Source organism: Maniola hyperantus, chromosome 10 (assembly GCF_902806685.2).
Source record: "Maniola hyperantus chromosome 10, iAphHyp1.2, whole genome shotgun sequence".
In the NCBI taxonomy this organism is placed as follows: domain Eukaryota; kingdom Metazoa; phylum Arthropoda; class Insecta; order Lepidoptera; family Nymphalidae; genus Maniola; species Maniola hyperantus.
The window spans coordinates 785,489-803,119 of record NC_048545.1 but is presented as its reverse complement, the minus strand read 5'-3'; the positions used below and the strand labels follow the sequence as shown (position 1 = coordinate 803,119).

General features: G+C 38.8%; 1 protein-coding gene across 1 annotated transcript; it reads left to right on the top strand.

The window, feature by feature from the left end:
* Positions 1–1,174: 1,174 nt before the first annotated feature.
* Positions 1,175–16,675, top strand: Ppcs (phosphopantothenoylcysteine synthetase). Its single transcript, XM_034972887.2, has 7 exons — positions 1,175–1,535; positions 5,552–5,693; positions 7,395–7,623; positions 9,061–9,275; positions 9,566–9,751; positions 10,580–10,682; positions 11,311–16,675. The coding sequence occupies exons 2-7, from the start codon at positions 5,562–5,564 to the stop codon at positions 11,403–11,405; spliced, it is 960 nt and encodes a 319-aa protein (XP_034828778.1). The 5' UTR covers positions 1,175–1,535; positions 5,552–5,561; the 3' UTR covers positions 11,406–16,675.
* The last annotated feature ends 956 nt before the right edge of the window (positions 16,676–17,631 follow it).

The window sequence follows — 17,631 nt, the reverse complement described above, 5'->3', positions numbered from 1 at the left end:
CATTAATTCGACATCCCGCGTCCGCATCCGCAGATGTCAAAATATTGGCATCCGCAACTTCCCTGGTCCCACCCCTTATCGTCAACAGTTGTTATTCTAAGTCGTCAACATTCCATCTTCGCGTACGAAACGCTTTGCGTCATCATTCCTTATACGCATGGTAGGGTCTGGAATACTCTTCCGAGATCAGTTTCCCGCCAATAAAATTAAAATTATTATCTTTAAACAAGAGTGAAGAGGCACCTTCTAGGCAAACGCCTCCCATCTTAGGCCACATCATCACTTCCCATTGTTCCCATTGTGTCCCATCATCATTCCCGGGTGTGATCGTGGTCAGCGTGCGAGTATAATTTTTTTTTTTAAAGATGTCAATTTTCGAGAGTAGGTACGGTCTATAGGTAATGCTATTAAACCCAATAAATATTTATTGGGTTAGGTGGGACTAATTAGATTTAGCACTATACCTTCGTCTTATTAAATACAAGTAATAAGTTCAAATAACGATTAAGTATACCTGCCTAATGTAAATATACTTTTTGAATTTGTAATAAGTAATAATTTTTTATGAAATAATTCATAAATTGTTTTTTTTTCTCCCTTTGTATTTAAAAATATTTTTCGGTCAAATTCGGTCAAAAATATTTTGAAAACCGCGGGAATTCCTCAGACTAAAAATTCATGCTCTAAGTAAATAGACTGGTTAACCTGTGAATTCTACTGTCTATGGTATAAAATGTAGGCTGTGATTGCATAACCCTTCTGAATGATACTATGCGACTATCGCAATCACTATTAATTTATAGTTAACTGGCTTATGCCTGCGACTTTGTCCACATACATTACACCAATTTCAAACCCCTATTTTTAACCGACTTCAAAAAAGGAGGAGGTTCTCAACTCGTCAGAATCTTTATTTTATTTTAATGTATGTACTCATGATTACTCGTTTGGACCGATATGGGAATTTTTTTTATGGTTTAAAAGATATACTTCCTAATCCTAAGTGGTCCCATGTAATAAATAAATAAATAACTAAAATTATTTTGAAGATCACAATGATTGTAATCTTCTATGAAAGTTACGTATTTGAGACCCAACCTTAGAATCAAGCACTGTCATCAGCTGTCAAGCGTCAGCTGTCGGCGTCGCCGCAGCGAGCCCTGCGGCCTGTCACTTGTCAGTAAATGTCAGTTTTCATGCGAGTGATAGACAATTGTTTAAGATAAAGTTAAGTTTTTATTAATAATTTCAATATCAAAATAAAATTTATGGACTGTCTCTCTTAACCGAAAGTACGACCCACGTTATAATTGCCTCAAGGCAATAAATTCACGGCGGGAACCATCGTTAAGTGAAGTTTTCGTATGCATCGATTTTTCGATAAAAGTCTTATTAGTACTGTCTGGTCATTAAGACCGAGTTGAAGAGAAGTGTAAAGTTCACTCTTCAGAAGTTAAGACACGCCTAGATTGGCTATGTTTTTGAGTTAACACAAGCTTCTAGTGTATTTTTGGAGCTTTTTATCTTGGAAGAAGGTATGTATTAATTCATCATTATAGATAATTAAGTTGAAATACCATCAATTAAGTGCTTTAATTTAGGTCATGTATTTTCCATGGTTTTATTTATCTTAATGCAAAAGTTTTGAAAGGTTTACACATGCAGTACAGTTGACATTTGGCTTCAGCCACCTGTTGATATTGAATCAAAAACAATCTAGGTCCATGGACTTATTATAGGTCTGGAAAATGCATTTATCTCCATCAGAAATCAGCTGTAGAGAATTATTCTTCTCACACGTAAGTACTTCTTTCTTCTTTATCCCATGTAGTGTGGGATAAAGGACAAGAAGAAGAAGCTAATAATATCCCCATGTTGAATAGAATAGAATAGAATAGAATGTTTTTTTATTCATGTAAACTTTTTAAAAGTGCTTATGAATAGTCAGGTAGTTTTAATTTACCACTGGTTCGGAATGCCGTTCCTATCGAGAAGAACCAGCAAGAAACTCGGCGGTTGAAATCACCACCAAAAGGAGTTTGTTCATCAGTGGTGACTGGTTAGTTGGTTATTTAGTAGAATATTCATTTTTTTTTAAATATTCAGATACAAGTTAGCTCTTGACTGCAATCTCACCTGGTAGTAAGTGATCATGCAGTCTAAGATGGAAGCAGGTCAACCTGGAAGGGGTATGGCAGTTTTTGATAAATCCATGCTTTTTTGGTCTCTACACAGCATTATACCAGAACGCTAAATCGCTTGGCGGCACGGTTTTGCCGGTAGGGTGGTAACCAGCCACGGCCGAAGCCTCCCACCAGATGTCCGCCTTCTAATCGGAGGTCGGGGGTTCGATCCCGGACACCTCTAACTTTTTGGAGCTATGTGCTCTTTACTTATTAAATAATAGCTGATGCCCGCGATGTGTCCGCGCTCTGTCCGTGTGGATTTACATTTTTCAAAATCCCGCGGGAACTCTTTGATTTTCCGGGAAATATGTGTTAATTCAGGGTATAATCTATCTCCATTCCAAATTTCATCCAAATCCGTTTAGCCGTTTTTGCATGATTGAGTAACAAACATCCAAAATCCACACTTTCACATTTATAATAGTAGTAAGTAGAATTAGGATTATAATATTATTAGGATTAGGATTAGGGTCACTTGCTTTAACAATGAAGGAAAACATCATGAGGAAAGCAAGCGTGGTAGATTATGGCCAAAACCCTTTTCACTCTGAGAGGAGACCCATGCTCTGTAGTTAGCCGGTGATGGGTTGATCATGATGATGATGATGATGATGTATGTTATAATTGCTATACCAGTTATTGTATGTACAAAGAATTAGGAATCCTCACAAGAACATGGAAGCTACAAAGTAACAACGTTATGTGTGTCAAATATATCTTAACCTAAATCCTATTATCAAAATGACTCATAAGCCAATTTTATTTCACTACTAGCTGCCCCAGCGAACTTCGTACCGCCTAACGATTCAGGATTTTTTTTTAATTTTTCTCTCCGTAAGAACCATCCTCGTACTTCTAGGAATATTATAAAAAAAGAATTAGCGAAATCGGTTCAGCTGTTCTCGAGATTTGCGATGAGCAACACATTTAGTGATTCATTTTTATATTATAGATTTGTTTCCATAGAATAAGTAAAAATTTTGGTATTCTGTACCAAAATGGTAAAGATGTGACTGAGTCTGTCTATCTGTCACAGCAGCTTATTTCAGTAACTACTAGTTAATGTCATCAGCTCCTTAGATTGAGGCTGTAGTTCACCACGCTAGCCAAGTGCAGAGGCTTCACACACCTTTGAGCACATTACATATTACACATTAGGCATGCATGTTTCCTTGCGATGTTTTCCTTCATCAATAAAGCAAGTGATATTTAATTGCTTAAAACGCACATACAAGTAACTCTGAAAAGGTAGAAGTTTGTGCCTGGAATCGAACCTGGGACCACCCGATTAATATGTGATGCTTACAGCTTAACTATCAGGCTATCACTGTTTTTTTACACAGTACTCCAATACATATTGTGTGGACTACACCTGAGCACAGCAAATGGCGCTTGTTCATAGAGCATAAATGGTAATAAGCAGGTTAAAAAGTAGGAAGGTATAACAGGTCTATCTGTTTATTAAGACTACGGTCCGATCCAAATATCGCCGATCTAGATCGAGTGTGTAGCATTGGCCAAGGGACTAGCAATGAAACTATGTTTTTGCCCATTTATTTCCCCAAAAAGTTATCAAAGAAACCTCACAGAAGGTACGAGATTAATAAACCTATATAATGACGTCACATTTGCATGTCACCGAGTTCTATTTTTCCATGATATTTAAAAATTCCGTCACTCTACCTAATTGGGAGCTGGAGTGTTCCTCTTGACCTTTGCGAGTCGCTAGTCAAAGTGTAGGATTTGCATTATACAGAGGGGAACAATCGTGGTAAGTGTGGTTGTATTATCGCTGAGGATGATCTGCCTACGTCAAGAGTTGCGTCATGATCTCTGTGACCTGAGTTTTTCTTCTTTTTCGACGTAAATCCATGGCTAAAGGTCGTGTTTAAAGTTTGAAATTCAAATAATTTATTCAAAATACGTGATAAATTACCCTTTTTAACCGACTTCAAAAAAAGGAGGAGGTTCTCAATTCGTCGGAATCTTTTTTTTTTTATTTTTTTATTTTTATTTTTTATGTATGTTCCCCGATAACTCGAAAACGCCTAGACCGATTTTGAAAATTATTTTTTTTGTTTGAAAGGGTATACTTCAAAGTTGGTCCCATTTCAATTTGGTGAAGATCTGATGAACATCTTCGAAGATAGATACTGGAACTTCTCAACGGATAAGAGTAAATTGCTCGCGATCAGTGTAATAGCTTAGTAAACAGTAGACTTTTAACCAGTCATAGCATAATTCCATGGGGCCACTAAAAATTGTGAAATAAATTTTTTTTACAAAAAAAATAAAAACCGACTTCGTTACACAAACACTAAAAATTGAAAAATAATTTAATTTATTACCGAATATATTATGTATACAAGAGTTAATATAGTTCCATAATAATATTTTTTGGGGTCGGTGCCAATGAGGTGCCATTGTGGAGTCCCATAAATATATGAAGTCTAGACGATTCGCGCAGCTAAAGCTAATCGCCATGTGATCAGATCTCCAAGGGATAAATGGACCAAAGAGGTCACTTACTGGTACCCTAGAGATGGGAAGAGAGCGAGAGGACGGCCACAGAGGAGATGGGAGGATGACCTGCCAAAGGGTTGGCGCAGATTGGCGTTAGATAGGTAAAAATGGAGAAGTCTAGAGGAGGCCTATGTCCAAAGAGGACAACCTGATCTGTAAATTGCTGGTGTTACCAATTTTTAGAATAAATTATATAGGATAGGATAATTAAATAATAGGAAATAAGAAATTAGTAATACGGTTAGTTAGTAATATAAGATGTATAATTATTGTATCAGAGAATAAAGGCTATTTTATTTATTTATTCATTTTATTTTATATTAACTCTTGTATACATAATATATTCGGTAATAAATTAAATTATTTTTCAATTTTTAGTGTTTGTGTAACGAAGTCGGTTTTTATTTTTTTTGTAAAAATTTTTGGTAGTCAGTTGTTGGATCTGTAAGATATAGTGGTGATAATTAACACATAACTTCGAAAAGTTAGAGGCTTAGAATGAGTGGCGGACAACTTAACCACTAGGCTTTCTCAGCTTATCATTCGCTTCAGGCGGCGGCTTTCATTGTTTCAGTGAGTGTTAAATGGCGAATGGTTCCTGGGAAGAGTTCTTCGCGGTGCACCTGCCTCCCACAGACTTTTTTTTAAAAAGAATATTAGCCATGTTAAATGACTAATATTCCCCTTTCCTCTCCAACTAAGCGTAAAGCTTGTGCTAGGAGTAGGTACGACAATAGTGCAACGGGCGGGGTTTGACCGACGACCTTTCGGTTTTCAGTCCACTCCTTTACCAGTTGAGCTATTGAGGCTCTGAATTCATTCGGCGGCTTTCATTGTTTCAGTGAGTGTAAAATGGCGAGTGGTTCCTGGGAAGAGTTCTTCGCGGTGCACCTGCCTCCCACAGACTTCGAGGACAACCGCTCGCTGCTGAAGGAGTTCTGCGAGAGACACGACCAGTACGGAAACAAAATTGTCCTCGTAACTGTAAGTTACATTCGCTAGTACTTGAGTTTTTGCATTCCTCGAAGACGAGTGGCTGATGCTTGTGTTTAAGTCGTATCGGTATAAGTAAGGTACACTAAGGCTGAGATCTATAGAGCGCATTCTGACTTAGCTTAGACTTAAGACAGAGTTAAAACGAGACAGAGCTATATCTCTCACATAAATCTGTCTCGTTTTAACTCAATCTTAAGTCTGAGCAAAGTCAAAGTGCGTTCTATAGATCTCAGCCTCAATGTGTGCGTTTGCGAGTGCTTGCTCGCGACTGATTGATCCGACATGCACGCACACTTACGCATTTGTAAACGTCGTAAACACAAGTAAAGTTCACTCGTCTTCGTCAATTGCAAGAAGTGTATTATTGTACTTGTAACAGTAGAGGTACGTAGAGGTCAGAGCCGCTGGATTCGGGCGGCGCAATACCATGGCGTGTGGAAGTCCCTATAAGAGACCTATGTCCAGCAGTGGACGTCTATCGGTTGATGATGATGATGATGATGATGATGATGACATAATCATCATCATCATCATGCATGCAGGATGAGAAGCAGGCTTTTCTTTGCGGAAGTCCATGATATACAATGAACCAAAAGCTTAATTTGCTATAATCCGCTGAAACAGGTCGAATCTGTGTGGTGTAACATGCAGCATGCGACATAATAATATATATAGCAACATGGTGTCTGGGCGAAACGTGCGTCGAGTGTGTTTTGGGATTTGTGTGGTGCTGCGTGGTGGTGCTTCTTCCTGCATGTTTAGCAGTGGGAGGGCGGGCGGTGCATTTCGCATGCCGCATGTTGCACCATACAGATTCAAACTGTTTCAACGGATTATAGCAAACTAGAGGATGCCTGCGACTTCGTCTGCGTGGATTTCGTTTTTTAAAAATCCCGTGGGAGCTCTTTGATTTTCCGGGATAAAAAGTAGCCTATGTCCTTCCCCGGGATGCAAGCTATCGCTGTACCAAATTTCGTCAAAATCGGTTGAACGGTTGGGCCGTGAAAGGCTAGCAGAAAGACAGACAGACACACTTTCGCATTTATAATATTAAGTATGGACTAGCTTATGCTCGCGACTTCGTCCGCGTGGACTACAAAATTTCAAAACCCTATTTCACCCCCTTAGGAGTTGAATTTTCAAAAATCCTTTCTTAGCGGATGCCTACGTCATAATAGCTATCTGCATGCCAAATTTCAGCCCGATCCGTCCAGTAGTTTGAGCTGTGCGTTGATAGATCAGTCAGTCAGTCAGTCAGTCATTCAGTCAGTCAGTCAGTCAGTCAGTCAGTCAGTCACCTTTTCCTTTTATATATATAGATTAAGCTTTTGGTTCATTGTATAGATGATGACATTGGCGTAACTTATAAAAGCAGTAATAAAAATGTTTGACCAGCTATTGGCCCCGATTCTCTAGTCTCTCTCTAAACTAAATTTAAAATATCTGCATCCTTTTCTTTTTACTAATGCTAAAAAAGGAACGGAACATGACTTTCACATTTAAAGACTCTAAATTTTAGTGCACAATACAAATTTAAACAGTAGGTTCGCGAGTGCGTGCTAAAATCACGGGTTTTACCATCTAAAAATTAAATTTAGAAATGTCAAACTGCTTCTGTCCTTTTCATATTACAATAGTAAGAAGAGGGTGCGAATACTCTAAAATTAGGTTGTGCCAATGTTGTTCCAGTCAGGAGGAACGACGGTCCCCCTGGAGCACAACACGGTGCGGTTCGTGGACAACTTCAGCGCCGGCACGCGCGGCGCCGCCTCCGCCGAGTACTTCCTGGAGCAGGGCTACGCGGTCATCTTCATGCACCGCCAGAAGTCGCTGGAGCCGTTCACGAGGAACTTCAGCGGACAGAAGCTGTTCGACATGCTGGACCTGCAGGAGCGAGGGCCTAACACTACTATCACTGGTGAGAACTTCGTTTCAAGGGCTCCGCATCCGTCCGTTAGTCTGTCAGTGGGCTGTATCTCATGAACCGTAATAACTAGAGAGTTGGAATTTTCACAATGTATTTTGCAGACTAGAGGATTTAGGTTTTTGAATATCCCGTGGGAACTCTGATTTTCTAATTTCCGAGATGCAAGCTACCTCTGTACGAAATCCATACTAGTATTGTACCTTTCACGGCCCAACCGTTCAACTGATTTTGACGAAATTTGGTACAGCGATAGCTCACATCCCGGACAGATAGACAACAAAGTGATCCTATAAGAGTTCCGTTTTTCCTTTTGAGGTACGGAACCCTAAAAATTACGTAAATAAAGGTCGTAATACAAATAATATTGTATTATTATATTATCTCATTGCAGCCAAGCGCAAGTCTATATATAAAATAAAAGCTCCATACAAGTAAGTAGGTAGGAGGTAGTTTGTGACGGACAGCCGTCAAGTACACACGTGCCAGCTCAAGGCTGACGGCCGACAGCGGCATTTAGCTTTGTTTGACTAATCGATGCCACGGACACGAGGGTGCCTGACTATTTGTGGCTCTGACCTTGACATCTAGCACATATGTTTGTCTAGGGCCTAGGCATAGCAACGTTAAATTGAAATTGCTGAACTGAGAAAAAGACAGTTCAGAAATAGAAAGACCGGCCAAGTGCGAGTCACGCTCGCTCACCGAGAGTTCGCACTATAAATCAAAAACTATGATCCCTGAAAATAAATAAAAATCTGTTTTAGAATGTACAAGTAAAGCCCTTTCATATGATACCCCACTTGGTATAGTAATTTTACTTTGAAAGTTGAATATTTGTTCATGACGGTTAAGGAGCGGATTGAATTCCGAAAGGACGCCGGTTCAAACCCCACCCGTTGCACTATTGTCGTACCCACTCCTAGCACAAGCTTTTTGCTTAGTTGGAGGAGAAAGGGGAATATTATTCAATTAACATGGCAAATATTCTAATTAAAAAAGAAATTACTGAGCCAAGAAAAAGACAGTTCAGAAATGTTAAAAAAAACCGGCCAAGAGCAAGTCAGACTCGTGCACCGAGGGTTCCGTATTACAGACGTATATTTTTGACATTGCACGATAAATCAGAAACGATTATGCATAAAAAAGTATTTTTCCTTTCATATTATGATACCCCACTTCGTATCTTACTTTGAAAATTGAAAATACTAATTTTTGTTCATGAAGACATATTATATATTTTTTTGTGATATGACCACAAATTCACGGTTTTCGGATTTATTCCTTAACTGGTGCCATAAGACCTACCAACCTGCCAAATTTTATGATTCTAGGTCAACGGGAAGTACCCTATAGGTTTCTTGAGAAACACGACCAATGACGTAGGTATCGCCTTGGACGAATATTATTCGTGCAAGCTATCATTTGCAGTAAAGCAAGACAGCGTATACGTGCTGGCACCCATCCTGGCGCGATATCAAGCGGCGCACGCGGCGGGGGCCTTGCTGCACGTGTCGTTCACAACAGTGTCGGAGTACTTCTGGCTGCTGCGGGCCGCCTGCGAGGTGTTGGCGCACACCGGAGCGCGCGCGCTGCTGTACCTCGCCGCCGCTGTGTCCGACTTCTATGTTCCCAAGGACAGAGTTGTGAGTATCAGCTCCATATGTCTCTCTCTCTCTTTCTTTCTCTCTCGCTCTCTCTCTCTCTTTCTCTCTCTCTCTAACTCTCTCTAATAAGATATAAGTGCAGTGGCTGGTGTGTTTTGGGTTACTTGACCAAGTGAGTCGGGCCTGCTATTGTTTCTGATAATAAAAAAAGTCACGTCTGTCACTGTCTATGAAAGTTTAATTATTGTCTATGATCTGCTGTGTTTATGTTGGGTTGATCACAAGTTCACAGGGTGTGCTCAGAGAGTTAAAGGATGTAATACTTTCAGCCTACCCACAAGATGCAGTCGGCGAGCGGGCCGCCAGTCATCCAGCTGCACCTGGTGCCCAAGATGCTGGCGCCGCTCGTCAACCTGTGGGTGCCGGAAGCGTACGTGGTCTCCTTCAAGCTGGAGACCGACGAGAACCTGCTCATCCCTAAAGCGCGGGCGGCGCTCGACAAATATAAACACAAGGTATTGTTGTCGCTCTACCCACAATGTTTCTCAGGCATGACTGTCGTCAAGCGCAAGCCCCCATAATAACAGATAAACCTTTATCCCGCCCCAAAAAATACGCGAGGTATGCTCTGCTACCGCTTTCCTCTGCTTACCATAGCTGTTTTGAAATATCACTTAATTTGTTGGTGGTTTAATTGATGGCTACGGCGTTGGTGCAGACATGTTTATTGGTTGAAGGCAGTGGTTATGATCGAATATCTTACGAACTAACAGTAATTATAATGAAATCGTATAAGGTATTGTTTAAATAATATTTCTTAATCTAACCTACTCAGCGGGCGATGGAGAGAGCTATGCTTGGAGTTTCTCTACGTGATCAAATCAGAAATGAGGAGATCCGTAGGAGAACTAGAGTAACCGACATAGCTCAACGGGTTGCGAAGCTGAAGTGGCAACGGGCAGGGCACATAGTTCGTACAACCGATAGACGTTGGGGTCCCAAGGTGCTGGAATGGCGACCTCGCACCGGAAGACGCAGCGTTGGAAGACCCCCCACTAGGTGGACGGACGACATCAGATGAGTCACAGGGAGCCGCTAGATCCAGGCGGCGCAAGACCGTGGCGTGTGGACGTCCCTACAAGAGACCTATGTCCAGCAATGTGGATGTCTAAATTGGTTGGTGATGACGACGATGAATCTAACCTCCATAATTTTTCACCACCTTTCTTCTAACTTGATGCGTTTGCAACCTACATATTACAGTTGAATGCTAATGCTACCATACTCGTCACCACCTCAGAGCATTCAAGAAGTTTGTCGTCATATACCGATGTCGTTTACAGATGGTAGTCGCCAACATATTGCAGACGCGGCACCAGCGGGTGATCCTCGTGACGCCAGACTCCAACCACGAGATAGTGCTCTCGAGAGAAGAAGTGCACGCAGGTATACTGTCTACTCCCAATTAGCAAAATAATGTCATATAAATGGTACAATAACGTTTTTTATTTAACTTTCAGGCATATGTGTAAGTTTTATAAAAGTTTTTTATATGTTTATATTATATGTTTTTGAGGTTTTGGTTATAAAAAACTCGGATTTTTGATTGATTTTTTTTTTAAATTAACAAAATATATTGTTTTTGTATTAAAATTTTATAATTTGTTATAAGTTTTTTTTAAAGATTTTCTGAGAAGGGCTCCAAAATTTTGTAACTTTTTATATCGCAATTTTATTTCCAATGTAACTTAATTTATTATTAATTTGTAACAACAATTTTGGTACATGAAAAATTAAAATAAATATATAAAAGGAAAAGCTGACCTTACCTACTGACTGATTGGATGTATCAACGCACAGCTCAAACTACTGGACAAATTATATAGATAGCTATTATGAAGTAGATACCGGCTAAGAAAGGATTTCTAAAAATTTAATCCCTAAAGGGGTAAAATAAGGGATTTCAAATTTGTGTATCCACGCGGATGAAGTTGCGGGCATAAGCTAGTCTTCTAAAATGCTATTTTTTCAAAAAATCGGTGAAAAGGGTATTATTATCGGTCGCACACTACAGGCATAGATATCGAGGGTCTGATCGTGGCGGACATCGTGCGGCAACACGCCGCGCACAGCGCGCGCACCGCGCCGCCGCCGCGCGCACCGCGCTGAGACTCGCGCGCGCGCCTGCCGAGGCTCTACCTCACCGACTAGGCGCCGCCGAACACACCAAACTAACACCTCTGACAAACAGTGTACTAAAAGTGATTGATCAAGTAACTAAAGTGACAAACACTAAGCTAAAAGTGTACCGCGACACGTCGAGATGGCAATCGGGGTGGGAACGCCCCACATACCCGCACAGCCCCCACGCTAACCCGGTGCGGGCGAGTGCGGGTGTGCGGTTCGTCCCCCGCCTCATACCCCGATTGCTATCATGACTTGTCTATATACTATATTATTATACACTATCTTTAACCAGGGTTATAGATAATAATCATTTCAGTTAGATTGTGTAGGTACCACATAAAATAACCCCAATGTATACACCTTGCAGTCCATTGCGGGGTAGGCATTGTTTTAAACATAAATACATGTTTTTAAAACGTTTTTGTATTGAAAGAACAGTTTTAAATTTGGTTTAAAGTTTAGACGCAAAGTGTTGTGGTTTTTAAAACTGGTTTTCCTATTGACGTGATGACGTGTGATCTAAAACGTATTATTAATGGCGTGAACTTCATAGCTAAATTATTGTGAATATCAGAAGCCTTAAGTAATATTTCAAGTTAACTGACGTTACAAAAAGTCGTAATAGCCTAGTGGTTAAGACGTCCGTCTCCTATTCGGGAGGTCGGAGGTTTCGATACCGGTATGCACCTCTAACGGCGGTTACGCACTCATCCGATCCGAGTCCGTGAAAATACGTTCCTTTTTGTTTGGTATGGGAGCTTATGACATAATATGTCGTAGATAATCAGCTACGCCAAATCGCATACCGAGTCAGAAGTTACATATACTTACATAGTTTATTGAATTCACATATACTAATATTGTTAACATCTAATTGATGGTGCTGAACAATCAAACCATTGAGCAAGTTAAGCGTTCCTAGGGTTGGCGCATTCCTATCCGGCGCCCTCATCGCCAATGCACATCTGCACAGGGTCTGCATCTGTCGACTTTATACGTACATATCACATGCTGTTGTGTAGTTAAATTAAACTCAGATATTGATATAAATTAAAAAAAAAAAAAAAAAAAAAAAATCATTTAATTCGATCATAAAACACGATCATAATTTGTTAGTAATAATACACGCCTTAAAAACTAATGTTAGTAATCTTATAACTATTTACCTAATCCTAATACTATATCTAAGACAGGCCTGATTAGTCAGCACGTGCACCATATGACAATGGTTCAGGTACTGACAATCAAACCTGTCAGCAAATGCCCTCAGGATGCCACTGGAGCTAGCCCGTACCCTGCGCACCAGGGATGTGCACCGTTTACGCTGAAGTATGTTGAGACCGTAGGTAATAATAAAATGCGGTAACCGTGAAAGATGTTTACTCAGAGCCGGCTTATGATCTACCAAACTTATGGGCTAACAATACCAATAAAGAAATCTTACATACTATTGTCTTAATCGTATTGCTTAACTACTTAACAGACATAATTTTGCATCACCTCTCTTTCAATCCGATGTGCAGGCAACCTACTTATATTGAGGAGTTGCATTTTTATGTTACAGCTAATATGAACATGCTACGTTTAAACTGTCAATTCGTACATATTACAACTCCCCTGAAAATGTATGCGGTTACAACAGACAAAACCTATCAGCTTGCGAAGGGGCGTTAGACAGGGGGACGTAATATCTCCAAAACTGTTTGACAGTGCACTGGAAGACCTGTTCAAGACGCTGCACTGGAAAGAACGAGGACTTAACATAAATGCCTATTTTCTTTAATTCACGTCACCTAAGGCTAATCTTTTAAATATATAAAAGGAAAATGACTGACTGACTGATCTATCAACGCACAGCTCAAACTACTGGACGGATCGGATCGGGCTGAAATTTGGCATGCAGATAGCTATTATGACATAGGCATCCGCTAAGAAAGGATTTTTAAAAATTCAACCCCTAAGGGGGTGAAATAGGGGTTTGAAATTTGTGTAGTCCACGCGGACGAAGTCGCGAGCATAAGCTAGTAAATATTAATTGACATATCGTTGATTCAGGATCAAACCGAGAGGTCCCTCACTTTAGTTCACTCTGCTAATGGCAAGTTAAGAGTAACTTCCATGTCAAGTTAGTTAACTTGAAAACATACAAAAAGCGCTCAGAATTTATTATCATAGATAGTTGAATGTAACTTTAAGTTTTAAGAAAAACTGATAGAATATTTTGTATTTAGGGTATGAATATTTTATGTAAACATAGCTTTAAATGTTTGGTGTTATGATAATAATTTTGTATTTATCCTGGGTTTATTATTACTAGTTGTAGTACTCTATCCGCGGACAGAAGTTAGTATAGCGCTCTCTCTGTCATGTAGTCCCATACAAATGATAGAGACAAAAATCTCAGTGGGCGCTCACCATTTTGAGACTCCAACTAAGGTTAAGCAGACTAGTCAATTCACTGCTAGGGATATTGCCATTGATTTGTTCTGTAATAAATTGGAAAATTTAAAACAATAATTGTCAAATCACTTGACTCTCAAATGGGAGATGTCGAGCATTAATTTATGGTTGAATTTATGTTTTCTTACACTATTCTTACACATCTTTTTTCTTTTTTTTCTTACTTTTATGTTTCTTTCATAAACTGTTAGTTCTAAATTCTTACCCCTATAATATAATAACTTGGCACCTAGGATTTGAATAATGTATCTTTTTGTATGATTCTGTTGCTGGTTCAATAAAAAATAGAAAACCTAATCACAACTGAATTTTTGAAAACATCATAATCATTCGAAATTCAATTCGAAAATGTTTTCAAATAAAATTCAAAATTCAATTGGGAAACATAATTTTATTTGTGATTGGTTGGTGATACAAAATTGTTAACGCCCACTGAGATTTTTGTCTCTATCATTTGTATGAGGTTACGTAACAGAGAAAGCGCCATACTAACTTTTTTCCGCGGATAGGGGGTTTTGCTGCAATTTACGTTTTTGAGTAACTAAATTCTCAAAAATTCAATTCAATTCAATTCCAATAAAAATTTAATTGAATTTTTGTGTAAATTTTTTTTTTCTCTCTCTCACACAAAACTCTCACACAAGATCTTGCAGTAAAACTGATATTTAATATTTTATTAAAGTTACTTTTGTCTACAATTTTATTGGTCATTTTAATATTCTAAACTATATCAGTAGTTCCTATTGTTTTACTCAAATAATAGAGGGTGTAACCGCACGCTGGCAAAAACGAAGACAGGTGATAATACTGATGATTACTGATATGATACCATAAAAAAAACGCGAAAATTTAAAAATTCCTATATTTTGTAAAAGTTCACGATATATTGCAAATAAAACATCTGACTGACGCTAGAGGTCAACGAACGTTGCGTAAGTAGACCACTCGGAGTCAATGCCGCGTCGTTGGCGGGGCATTGACCCGAGTTTTGCGCGCTATACATTGCGGATTTGAAAAATATTCACTATATACATCACATACACAATAAATATCACAAACTACAAAATGAGGCAAATGGTTATTTGTATTGGATTGTGTTTAGGTAGTATAACACTGTGGCCGATTCTCTTGAACACAATCTCTAAACTAAACTAAATTGACAGTTCTTAATCTAGTGCTGTCCTTTTCTGTGAGCGACATTATGAAAGGGATAACGATAGATTTAGACGTGTCATTTTAGTCTAGTTTAGAGATTATATACAACGGAAATAGCCCCAATAACGCAAAGTTTTTGCAAGCGTTCTGGTTACACCCTGTATGTTTGTGAATTCTTTTTGCTGTGTATCGAGCTCTTGGATTAAATATATGTAGTTTAGAGGCTAACTATATGTAAAAATATGTAATAATTTAAATTATATGAAAATGAACTTACATGTTTTTGCAAATAGCTCGCATGTTTGTAATCTATGTATATCAAAGGCGTGTGTATCAATCGTCAAGTATTAAGTATATTTTTAAAAGATTACTTATAGAATTATTTATATAAAGAGTAAAGAATAAACATATTTGTTTAAAATATAGCAAAGTTGTGTATTTTTGGAGTTGAAGTGAATCGTGTATGTTTAATAGCCAAATAAGGATATTGATTGGATTCCTGTAAAATTTATTGTTTTTTTAAATAATGTTTGTTTACAAATTCGACGACAGTCCGGCGCTCGGCCTTTCATCGAGGCTATATCATATTGATGTAAGAGAGCTACTTATTTAGAACCCTTATAGTTTCGCCATGTCCGTCCCGTCTGTCCGTTCGTCCTCGGTTAATCTCAGAGACTATTAGTGCTAGAAATCTGTAATTTGGCATGGGTTTAAATATTAATCACGTCGACAAAGTGGTGAAATTTTTTTCTCGTCTACCCCATAGTGTGAGGTATCGTTGAATAGGTCTTTTAAAAGTATTGTGGGTGTGGGAACATCATTTTTCGATTTCTAGATCCGTTTATAAAATATGATGTTTTAAATTGCTCATTTTTATTAGAGTCAAGTGTCGTGTCGTCGTGTCCCTGCCCCCCCCCCCCTTTATCAGCCAAATGGTAGTGAAAAAATTCACAGCAGTAGTATATAATATAATCAATTTTAAAAAGGAAAACTATCATGGCTAAGTAGGGTTCACAGGTTATGGAGTTATATCCTGTTTTTCGAGGTTAAAATAATTGTGACTACGGAACCCTACACTGCGTGTGGCCCGCCACGCACTTGGCCGGTTTTTTTTAATAATATTTCTTTACAAATTCGACGACAGTCCGTCACTCGGCCTTTCATCGAGGCTATATCATATTGATGTAAGAGAGCTACTTATTCTCTATCGTTTTGTCATGATGTGTATAGATAAATATATTGTAACAAAAAAGGTCCCTGTGTCATGTATTTTGTATACCTACTGTTTACGAGTTATTATAAGTATTGATTATTGTACTTTTAAAAGGTCTAAACACCTCCACCTATGATGTTCTATACATTATAACTATTTTAAAATATGACCTACAGAAATAGTGTGAATATAATGTGGTTTTACATACAGACACTGAATTTGGTAGACATGGTGTGGCAGTGGTGTGTCCAAGCCTTTAATTTCTTGTTGTATTGTATTGTATTATATTGTAGAGGGTTGGTGTGTGCTGTACTGTAATGTGTTATGTAACAAACTGGGTATCTCTTGTTGTGATAACGTTCTACACGGATGATGTAGCCTTAGACGAGATTTTAATACACCTGAATATATATTTCGTCATTTTTCAGTGTGTTGTTACTTAATACCCCTTGTAGTTATTCTTCCTCGTCATAACACTCTGGGCAAAGCAATCGTGGTCATGTTATGCGCCTCCCGAGCATTCTAAATAGTTTCTTGCTAGTTCTTCTCGGTATGAAAGGCATTGCGAACCAGTGGTAGATGCATCCGACTATTCGAAAGTACTTGTAAAAGTTTATTTGAATAAAAAAGATTTTTATTTTATTTTATTTATTTTATTCGCCATTTTTCCCTGGTGCCCTCCATCGTGCGCTGCACCACAGGTCTTCACTACAACACGCTACACTATACTTATATTACTTCGTATGGACAGGGCCATTGAACAAACAAAATGGCACCGACTCATTGGTGCTATAGCACCAATGGAACTTCAGTGACGTCTGGATTTCAAACGGGTCGTTCATTAATTTTAAAACTACCTACCTACATTATGTTCATAATAGTTAAGTTACACATACCTACCTAGTAAGTATTAACTACAGAGGAATGTGCAGCGCTCAGACAAGCCGCCAAGCTCAAGCAGCTCAGACAAGCCGCCAAGCTCAAGCAGCTCAGACAAGCTTAGCGCTTACGAGCACGAAGAAACCAATATTGTAAGTGTTTTTTCTTTTTGTGTGGAAAATAAATTAGTATTTAGAGGTAGCGCTGATTTATTTGGTTCCAAAACCGTGAAAAATTTTGTTCGCTTGGGCATATCTTGTTATTTATATCGATGATGCACACCGATGAAGTCACTCTCACGCCGCCGGAGACGTGTCTAAAAAAGTTTAGTATGCATGTGACTTTACTAACGCCGAAAGTAGTCGTAACTACTTATACCAGCTACCTACGCGTCACGAATGTTGAAAAGTTGGCTGAAAGCTGTGAAGAAAGGGTTTCTTCATACTTTCTGCCTTTAAGTAGGAGCGGATACTGGAGTAGGAGACGAACTCCCGCAAATTG

Bases quoted from the DNA above. Each gene is read 5' to 3' on its own strand.
- Ppcs (XM_034972887.2), top strand. From the start codon at position 5,562: ATGGCGAGTGGTTCCTGGGAAGAGTTCTTCGCGGTGCACCTGCCTCCC. The intron at 7,624-9,060 runs GTGAGAACTTCG...TATCATTTGCAG, and splicing joins GCCTAACACTACTATCACTG to TAAAGCAAGACAGCGTATAC. The intron at 9,276-9,565 runs GTGAGTATCAGC...TAATACTTTCAG, and splicing joins ATGTTCCCAAGGACAGAGTT to CCTACCCACAAGATGCAGTC.